We start from the raw sequence: 11012 nt of genomic DNA on the forward strand, positions 1-11012 counted from the left end.
GGTCTTTAAACCCTCTGCTCTCCAACATTTCAACACCACCACCACGTATTTAAGAATGTATTTATTTACATCTTTACCAAGTACAAATCACAAACTTTTCCTGTTAACCATTTTTACAGTAATGATTTAGCAAAATGTAGAAATGAGTTTTAGCTAATTATTTATTTTTGAGAAAATTTGAACTATTTAACACAGGACTTTAAGACTCTATTCAAAATAAAGTGAAAAATAACAGATTCTAGATGGCGATATGTTTTCAAAAACAGGCCTTAGTAAAAATTCAGTGTATTGGTGTAAAACATACAGGCAACATTCACATTCAAGCTGACGGGGGACACTGGGAATGCCAAATGCCTAATCTCTACCCCTTGGTCCTATACTTTAATTTTGCAGAGGTAGCCTGCTTTTTTCTTTTAGGATTCAAGTGTAGTGGTCATTTAGGCCATTAGTCAGGACCTTGGGGGCATTTGGATGGCTAAATGAAGACTACATACTGGTCCCTAAAGAAAGTGGGTACATTATCTCTGCAAAACAAAAGGTTAGAGCCAAGGTGAAGAACTACGACTGGGCCAAAGACAAATTTGTTTGTAGATTTAGAGAGGGGTTCCTGAGGTGATGGACATCTCCTGGCAGCAGAATGGTTTCATCCAACTTCATCCAGTGTTCTTCATCCAAACAGAAGCAGCAGCACAATGCAGACTGAATTAACAGCTATCAGTGGCACTGCAAAGCAACACAGTTGAGATTATCAGAGCTGTACACTTCTAATATTTGGTCTGTGTGCAGGTGTAAGAGTGAATAGTCACCTCTCATTACTGTCCTTACAGAGCGGATAAGGTTCATCAGCTGCACCTTGACACCTGGTTCATCGCCAAATCCTCCAACACTTTGGTCCACTCCCCAGCCAACTTTCAAAAACAAAGACAGAAAAAATAAACTAAACAATACATTTCTGTATCATATTTCTGCTTTGAAAACACGAGTAACCATCAATTATGTCCAATCTGCTGTTCAGTCGTGGACATTTTTAAATGTCTCTCAAAATGGCATTTTTTAAGTAGTAACTGTTGCAATACTCACTTAATTTATACGTTGATACCATTATAAAAAGTACATTTCAGAGGCTTTGACAGCAACGTCAAATAATGTGTAATCACAAACTTTCTTAATTACAAAATGTTCGTTAGCTTTATTGCTGCTAGCCAATTAGCATTAGTCATAACAGTTGCTATATTTCCATCTCAAACACTAGAACAATAGAAATAACGTGAAGTTTTGAAAACAGTCACTTACTTTTACTTAAAAATCTTTCTTCGTGCAACACAGCCACGGCATTTACACACAGAATGGCTGCTTGGATTAAAGAATATAAGGTAAAAGCCATGTTGAGTCTCAGCAAGCTAACTGCAGCTGATACTACTATTTACGTATGACGTTGCCTACGGTGGCCGAGGAAGATAAAACATGTGCAACCTGCGGAAGTTCGTTCTTGTCATAAAACTACATACATAGAAGACCAAGACCGTTATCATATAAACAGCTGTAAAGAAGCACTCACATCTTTTAAGTAGTTAAAACTAAACTAAAATTATTCAGCAGGGAGTTATTTCTATAGTCAAAAACAGAAATAATCATTTTACATTATTTAACATAAATACACTATACATCGGTACAAAATCTATAATAACTATGTATTAAAAATATATCTAAAAAGTATTTTATGCAGAATGTCTGTCATAATCACCCATAAAATCATATGTTTTAAATACTGATGGAAATATGATAAATATTTCCCTAAAACTTGATATTAACATATTTTATATGTACTCAGATTCAGTGAACTGGTGACTCATCTGGTTACTCTTTTCAAGTACTATCTACTACTGTACTATCTTGCCTGATAGGCTCTAGCTCTGTGACCCTGCATTAGAATAAGCAGTTATAAAGGATGGAAGGATGGATGGATGGATGGATGGATGGATGGATGGATGGATGGATGGATGACAGGAAGTTAATATTTATACAAAAAAATATTCAAAGTAATTTTTCACATACTGTCATGTGAAAAAGTACACTCTGTTTCAAGTCAAATGTCTTACATTCTACAACATAATATAACTATCCATAGTCTGTTAGGTAAAAAAAATTAGGTAGATATAACGCCAGGAGAACAAAAATATAAAACAATAATGTATTTTATTCAAGCATTTTATCAGTGTTTGCTAACACACAAGAAACTGGCAATTGGAATCAGTAAGCCATATCCACAATGTTAATTCAAATTTTTTATGCATTTTATGTATTTGTACAAGTCCAGAAAAACAAGTTTCAAGTTCTGCAATAGATTTCATCCAAAATCAGAAATTTTCTACTCTTATGGGAGGAAATGGTGGCAAAGTATTGTTCTTTCATCAGCATTAGTGTTTCCTGCTTCTTCCTTTTCTTTTCTTGTTCCAGGACAGACTCACGACTCCTATATCGTTACATATTTATTTTAGAATAAAATGCAGTTGATGTTGTGTAATGGATAAGTGTATGTATTTAACCAATTCTGTTAATGATGTAGTTTAAATCTTGATGCACAATCTTAGTTGTACTCTGAGTTGTTGTAAGTGTGATGTGTTCTCTGTTTTGATGAGCTGAGCAGTCATGAATTGTTAGGACTGATTAAAGATGGGTAACTGGAACATGTTGGGTGTAGAACTTGAGATTTACAAATATATAATAAAAAGAATTGGGCTCTTCTATTAAACTGAGAGCAGAGAGGAGTAGAGTAGAGTAGAGATGCTGAGTGTGTCATAAGAGGTCTCCCAGCAGTTTGAGCCATAACTAATGGTTCAGGGTCACATTAGTCAACACTGACTACTACAGGCTTTATTGAAGAGGACAGGTTTAAGCCTGCTCTGAAAAACAATAAAATGTCTTCTTCCTGAATACCAGAAATACTCTAATCAGCAGTAGCAGGTGGTTTTCATACTGATTTTACAAAAAAAAAAAAAAAAAAAAAAAAAAAAAAAAAGAATTCTTTTCATATGAAAAAAATGAAACCATGACTTACTTCCATAACAGCCTCTGTTACTTCACCATTAATACCCTTATGTGGACCAAAGATTTTTGAATCCTATATGGTTCTCAGCAAGTAAGTAAATAATTTATTCACTACATGTCTTTAAATCATGACTTTGTTTCATAAAGTCTGCTCTTTTTTTTGTTTTGTTTTTTGTTAAGTGTCTGCCATCATCCTCTGAACTGCTGCTTGCATTTATGCAGACGAGTCTGATTTAAAAGATTTTATAAATAGGTTTATCATCAGCACTTTGTGCTGGAGGTTTGAAAGATGACATGATGTCAGACGTCATGTCTACCAGTTGACCATATTAAGCTAATGCACACATCCCCCCTACAGTGAGTGAAAACTTTTCAATATTTGATCCCCCCAGTATTCCCATTTGCAGCTTTCATGTATGAGGGTCTGTCTTCTTGTAATATTTATTGGAACATATTCAGTGTATGGTACTAAGATAAGTGGCTTTTCATGCATCCCTGCACTGCTTCCACATTTCATAAAGAAAATGTGTGTGTGTGTGTGTGTGTGTGGGGGGGGGGGGGGGGGGGGGGGGGGGGGTTGCTTCCTGTAAAAAAAAACAGTTGGTTTGCAGGTGTTTTTCAGTCAAAGCTGTCACACCTGTATGGCTTCTTTTTATTTAAATATGATACTTAAATAGTACAGACTGGATTTTAAAATTTGGATGAAATCTCAAGTTTTGTCATCTGTATGTTTAGAAATATGAAGTTGTTTTTAAAAGAGTTTTACATGAAGAGTGGAAACAACTTGCCAGACTTTGCCCAGATAATTCAAATAAACACTTACTTTTCTTTAAATAACTTTTTAAAGTGCATTTTCTGCCAAGTGTAATATTGTCATGCATAACAACCCACAAGCCCTGATGTTTGAACTCTTTATGCTTTAATCACACAAAGAAAATATTAAATTTTCAAGTGCTGGGAGGTAGATTTCACAGTTTTGAATGTCCTTTTAGCTGTTTTCCGTTTGGCAAAATAAAAAAGGCCGTACCTGATATTTACTTTATATGAGGGTGGCTTCAGTTTTATAGTTTAATAATATGATTTAAAAGCCACCACAACAAAAGCAAGCCTCATCGCCAGTGTGATTCCAGTCATTGGATCATTGTCTTGAGTGCCTCCCAGCCCACACTGTAAGCAGCTGTAGTTTCTAGGATGCAGGGAGGGTGTGTGTGAAGGATCTTTGTAGACAGTCAGTAGACTGTAGTCTGTCACTCTCTCCAGCGGAACCGGAGATCAGAGGGAAGGGCGCTGCATGGATCATCTCCACCATGTGATTCTCATTACAGCCGTTTGGGGAAAAGTTCAACTGTGAAGACTTTAGGTAAAGATATTATCTGAATGTTTAACTTAAAGTGGAATTTTGTGAATATTTTCAGTACATCAGTTCTTGTTGCATCATTTATGTGCTTGATAGATGACCTAATAGTTTTGGTAGCTGGTATAATAGTTTAATGTGTATGTGTGTGTGTGAAATGCCGTGAGAAAGATTGGAAGGTTGTTTTAGGTTTTTTTACTTTCTTTGTTAGTTTGGTTTTTTTGTTTGTTTGTTTTTGTTAACTTACTTTTTTTCCAGAGTAAACATCCTAAATATTAGTGGGATGAAAATACTTAAAACATTATTTTAATTTATTTCCCATGTGTCTGAGTTGAAGCTGCTGTCTGGTTGTTTGTACTGGCAGACAAAAGAGTCACCAACCTTGCTCAAAGTGCGCTATATTACAATGCATGTATTTTAAATCAAATCTATATTTAATGTTTTGCTGCTCAGTAACCATCACAAGCTTGAGTGGAGCATGTTTACATGTACATTTATATTATTCATTTATAGAGTCCTGATTCTGTCATGCATGCGAGTCAGTCAAGTGTAACAAGGTCATTGTGAAGCATCTGTACAGAGTGGAGTGCATTAAGCATGCAGTGCCATAAACTGGAAACACTCCTCTTCAAGAAGTCTTTTAGTCCCACAAAAGGTATAAATTCTTTGTCCTGATGTGATTTGTCTGTCACATCAATTTAAAAATTAATTTAATTAAGTTAATGCTGTTAAAGAAATAACTTCAGACATGCACCAGCTTTCTGCTGCTGTTGTATAAATGTGGAGCACGATATGTACTTTTAAAGAGGGACGCTTCATTCACTTCAAATATTTCTGAGTGGGGGAGGGAAGGTGAGGGTGTGTTTTAAAGAGATGAAACACACACACACACACACACACACACACACACTTTCCTTGGTTAGAGCACTTTAGAGGAATTCATCTGTTTTTGTCTTCAAAGAGCCAATCCCTAGGGAATGCAAGTTATTTTCTGCTTCTTTTAAAAGTAGAAGCTTCATTTTTTCCCTTTTTATTCAGAAAGACCAAGACTAAATGACAGCTTGTTATCTTTCACTGGTCCACTGTTGTTTGAAAAAGCACCTCAGCTGCATTTACTATTATAAGCCCCAGTTACTGTGTTAAAATATTCCAATTATATTAATCTTGAACCATGTGCAAATAAAAGACACATGTATTTGTTTTTCTCTTTCTGTATGCAATTTGTAATAATGTTCTAAATATGCAAATGTGAAAACATTAAAGAAATAATCTGAATAAGATATTGCACAACAATTAAAAAAAGTAGAATAAAATGCGTTAGGGATCCATCTGCAGCTTTGAAATTATCTTGGATGAGTTTTTATTGTTATATAATATGTTATATTGTTATATTATATTGTAATAAGATGCATATTTGTTTCCAGGGGATTGTACCATTATGTTTTCTAAAAATATGAGGAAAAAATCACAATTTCTAAGACTGTATTGATAAAGCAACCAGAATGTTTGTCAACATGCACTGTGAATATGTTCTCATGTTGTCTTTTGATTTATCGACCATATCCTTCAAAATGTAAAATGTTTCCAAACAGCCAGCCGTGCCAGAAATACCTCAAGTGGTATGAATCCTACTCAGATGCCTGAATTGTCCCTTTCAGTGTGGAGGACCAGCGGCTCTGAGCTTGTCTGAATGATTGCACTCTTTCTTTTGTCTTTATAGGTAACCCAGACACCCTGCTGTTTTTATTTACTCTGTACAAATCCCATGTCCTCTTCCTATGGTCGCTACCCACGGTTCATAAATGATGGTGATGGTGGAGCATAGCTTGACTGGCACATCCACAGCTTTGTCCTTTGGCTTAGCTCTCTCTTCACAACACAAGTGGAGAGTCTTTCTCTCTGCAGATGCAGACCCAATTCTATAGACCTTCATTATAATTAAATTTAGCACAGAGTCGCTGTTTTAAGAGATGGTGTATATCCTGTTTCTTGTTCTTAACGGAGTTTAGGTTTGTAAGGTTCATAAAGGCCTGAAATTTATTACTAACGGCTGCAAAATTTGGTATTTAGTATTCCCCTTAGAGATAAATCCTCATTAATTTGTTTTTATTTATGTTATTTTGGTTTGTGATCAAGTACCAACAAATACTAAGATTACTAAAACACAGCTAAAATAATTATAAGCCCATAGCCACATACAACAAAACAGTGACTCTGATGATTTATTTTTTTATCAAATTCATAATTTACATTCATAAGATCATTCATAGAATATTTATTATTATTATTATTATTATTATTATTATTATTATTATTATTATTATTATTATTATTATTATTATTATTATTATTATATTCAGGCTGCCTGGTACCCTGCATCCTAAACAGTAAAACCAGAAAAATAGAAGCAGAATAGAAATCAAATCAAAAGACTGTCTGAAGCTCTTCTTTGGATGTTGGCTGCTTTTCACTCTGCTCTCTGTCCAGATGGTCCCACACTGCTCAGTAATATTAAGGATCTCTGGATAGGATTCATCTCTCGGTAAGACCGGTTGCCACTGATTTTCAGTCCAGTCCAGTCCTTGTATCATTTAGTGGAAAACCTCCAAAACTGAGTAGAGGCAACTAGAGTAGATCAGAGAAGGTACTAGTGGGAAAAGGGCATCAGCATACATCAGATTTTCTTGTTTCTTTTCCTTAACAATGGCTTCCCTTCCACGGACTGCATTTATGATGAGGCTTTGGTGAACAGTAGATCAACCGAAGGTCCAGATTCAATTCTCAGGTCTTGTGTGGATTTATTATCTTTAAACAATATTTTTAAACACATAACCTTTAGATGCAGTTCATCTGCAATATATAGTTTTTACACCTAGAGCTGTTTCTGTCCCACCTGTCCAGTTTGATTTCTAAAGACAAATTGTACACCATGCAGTGGTACAAGGACTGGATTTTCAAATAGGAAAAATCTGCCAATGCCTTTAGAAAGCTTGCAGAACTATTGCCTGAGACCACCTTAAAATTTTACAAAAAAGAAAAAAGTCTGTGTCCTTGGAAGTAAAACATAAAGTAATGAAGGCGCCTCAAGAATTTTGCATAGTATTGAATGCCTGAAGATGTGATTGTTTGCATTAAAATTCTCCCCTTCCCCTTTCATTTATGAACCTCAGATCCTGCACATTAAATTATGCTAATTATTCTTAATATGAATGTACAAAAAAAGTTGCTTTGGATCCAAAACAAATTAATTGAAAAATTGTACTTTTAGAATTTTCTTTAAATACACTTTCCAAGTTTGACAATTAACCTTCGCTCTCCTGTTATATTTCAGTGTGAAAAGGAACAAATACGTGAAGAAGCGAGGAAGACACTATATTGCCAGCTTCCCCCTTCATTCCCCAAAAGGGAGCAGTATTGTGCAGGTCTACCATGATTGTCAGAAGGTGGCTTTTAAGATGTATCCTGGGAACGGTCATGCTTTAGAAAACAGATCTTACACATGGAGAAGCCAGCTCACCCGTCAAGATGGTAAAGGCAAGATGTCTTCTTCTCCACACCTCATCTCCAGCACCCAGGAACAAAAATACAGCATGAAAGATGAGACAGGTCACAGAAACTCCACATGGATGATAGATTCAAGCAGTCAGACCTACTCAGGGCCAGAGGACAACTCCACAGACCCACATGAGACCCTGACAGAGACCTCCACTCTGACCTTTGTGGATGCCCACACTGTGGAAGAATCAGTGGAGAACCATAGTCTCCATGGAGTGGGGATGATTTACCTGAAGGAGTTTGTGTTGATAGATGACGATGAAGATGGGGACATGTCGCTAAGAGAGAAAACAGTCACAGACTTGTCCGTCATGGATGGAAAAGCTGCTGACCTGGTGTGTGGGAGGCTGTTGTCCACTTCCAGTGGGTCTCTTTCAGAGTATAAGGAGGAATCCTCAGCTCGTGAAGCACCTCACCCTAAGGAGAATGAGCTTGTTCATAGAAAAAAACGTTGTTGTTTATGCACCCTTTTATGACCCTGGTGCAGAAAGGTTTGAAACCTGTAAAGGCTTGTTTGTCCAACATCTGGGTTGTGAAGCCGTCCTGGAGAACTGTGCTCTAAGGTGAACTTATACAACGTTCATGTAAGAAAGCCCACCCTCCCTCAATGCTAATCTGGTCAGTGGTCAGGACATAATAAAAATCATCTGGTCAGTTCCTGTTAATCAAATGCACTTGATTAACTTGTCTTCAGTAAGTGAGAGCATCTCTATAAATTCAGAGGTTTTGTCACTTTGCAGGTCTGAAGCATTCAGGTGTGTATTAGCATGATGTCAAGGACAAAAGACAGAAATGATCTTAGAGAAGCAACTGTTGCTCAGTGCAGGAGGGACTATAATGCGATTTCCAAACTATTTGCTATGAGAAAGATTATTTTCTAGTGGAAAAACATTATACACATTGCCTGTAACTCATCAAAAACTACAGAAAACCCTCTGAAAACCTCAGAAACTCTATCTCACACTTTAAAGGTCTCAGTTTGCATGTTAATTATTAAAGTTCATGGTAGTACAATTAGAGACGCAACAAATGTGGCTTGTTTAGAAGGACTTCCAGGAGAAAGTATCCTGTCCTTAAAAAAGAGCATGGCAGCACAGCTTTATAACGCAAAGTTGCATCAGAACAAACCATAAGATTTCTGGAACAATATCCTTTGGACAAAAAGACTGAGGTAGAGATGTTAGCTCATAATGCATAACATATTAACATAAACATTTTTCAGCAACTATCAAGCACGGTGGTGGAGGGATGATGGAGGCTTGTTTTACAGCCACATGGTGAGGTCATCTGTCTGACCACTAAGGCTTAGCTGAAACTGGGTCATGCAACAGGAAAATGATCCCAGAAGCAAATCTACAGCAGAATAGTTGAAAAGGGAAAGATCATCAAGGCGTTGCAGTGACCCAGTCAAAGTCTAGACCCCAACCGTGATAATAAACTAAAGAGAACTTTAGATAGTAAGTATCTACAGACTTCGATCAACTGCAACAATCTTGTTACTTAGAGAGGACAGAAATATCTCCACAATTACTTGAGTAAATGACACAGATTACTTCAAGTCCCTGCGGGTAAAGATGGTTTTGCAAGTCGGTAGTGAAGCCATTTTTTCCCACACTGTTTATGCGCCTTAGCTTAGATTTTGGGAAATACAGTAAATAATGACATGATGTAATGTTATTCTGAGTTGGTGTTCATGTAATTACAAGACCTGATATGGGCCAGATCATTTTTTATTGCTAATATTTTCTCACATGGACAACGTTGAATTGAAAGAGGGATGGCTTTCTTTTTTATAAGATTGTTAATAACTTTCCAAAGTATACTTTGGTAAAAATAATGAATTTCCTTTATATTTCCACTGAAATTGCAAGATTTATAACTGGTAATTTCCTTGTTGGGGTTGATTTTTTTGTTATTCAAAACATAGGGTGCCCAAACTCTTGCACACCCCTATTTGCATGCTGCGAGGTGTGCTTCTAATTTAATTTACATTTACAAAATGTGATTTAGACTAATAATTTCAGGCAAGTATGTTTCAGAAACTAATCATATTTTGTTTCTAAAACCTGCATGTTCCAGTAGAGGCTGATCACAATTAAATACTGATAATAACACAGAAGGTCTTGAAAGATCAGGTGCCAACATCAAATAAAGTAAACTTTAAAAGTGACATTTTATGTCCAATTTGGTTATTTATGTGTCCACATCCTGTCATCAAAGAAAATTTGATAACTTTAGCAAAACACAATGATGTGGATATAAACTATTTATATTCTACACTCTTGTTGAGTTTCTGACTTCAAGTAGCACAAGCTAACAGGTTTTTACAAGTAGAACTCAGTTTTCTTGCAACAGAAACACAGACAAAAGGATGTTTAAACATACATGGAATGACACACACAGTCCTGCCACTGGTTTTAATGCAGTTCCATAAATTGTACAGAGCTCTGAAATGCACATTGGAAGACAGAGAGCAGGAAAGCAAACAGCGATATCATCTTGAGAAGCATTCAGAGATACACATTATCTACTTTGGTGAGAAGCAATGAATAAATCAATGAATCAATGAATCAATGAATCAAGGAATGAATGCTTTATTGTCATTGTATTAATCTCATGCAACAAAATTTCACTACTCCTCTACAAAGAACTGCATACATTCTTAAACATTCACACTTATTTCCCTTAACACCGTCCTCCCCTGTCCCCAAACATTACAAATAAACAATGAAAAGCAAATTAACTAAATAAAAAGCAATAAAATAGACAATTACAGAAATAAATCTTAAAAAACAAGGTAGTACAGAATTGAGGTAAAAGGTAAGAAGTGAGTGCAAAATAATGTTCTTTACACTGAAGTATCATAATCATTTTATAGTTGTAAGGTATTATATGTATTAAATGGGGGAGCAGGCAGAGGAGAGGGTTCAGCACTCTGACTGCTACCGGGTAGAACCTGTTTGACAAGGTGTGTTTTAAGTGACTTGTACGGTTTACCAGAGGGCAGCAGAGTGAACAGGTTGTGAAATGGGTGGAAGATGTCTTTCACAACAGA

The 11012-nt window shown here is 36.1% G+C and overlaps 1 protein-coding gene across 1 annotated transcript; it reads right to left on the minus strand.

Annotated features, from left to right (window-relative positions):
• Positions 1-46: 46 nt before the first annotated feature.
• Positions 47-1439, minus strand: LOC121648509 (immediate early response 3-interacting protein 1). The gene is made up of 3 exons (XM_041998701.1): positions 1294-1439; positions 807-908; positions 47-723 (listed from the first exon to the last, which is right to left on the minus strand). The coding sequence occupies exons 1-3, from the start codon at positions 1382-1384 to the stop codon at positions 668-670; spliced, it is 249 nt and encodes an 82-aa protein (XP_041854635.1). The 5' UTR covers positions 1385-1439; the 3' UTR covers positions 47-667.
• Positions 1440-11012: the final 9573 nt, after the last annotated feature.

Source organism: Melanotaenia boesemani, chromosome 11 (assembly GCF_017639745.1).
Source record: "Melanotaenia boesemani isolate fMelBoe1 chromosome 11, fMelBoe1.pri, whole genome shotgun sequence".
Taxonomy (NCBI): domain Eukaryota; kingdom Metazoa; phylum Chordata; class Actinopteri; order Atheriniformes; family Melanotaeniidae; genus Melanotaenia; species Melanotaenia boesemani.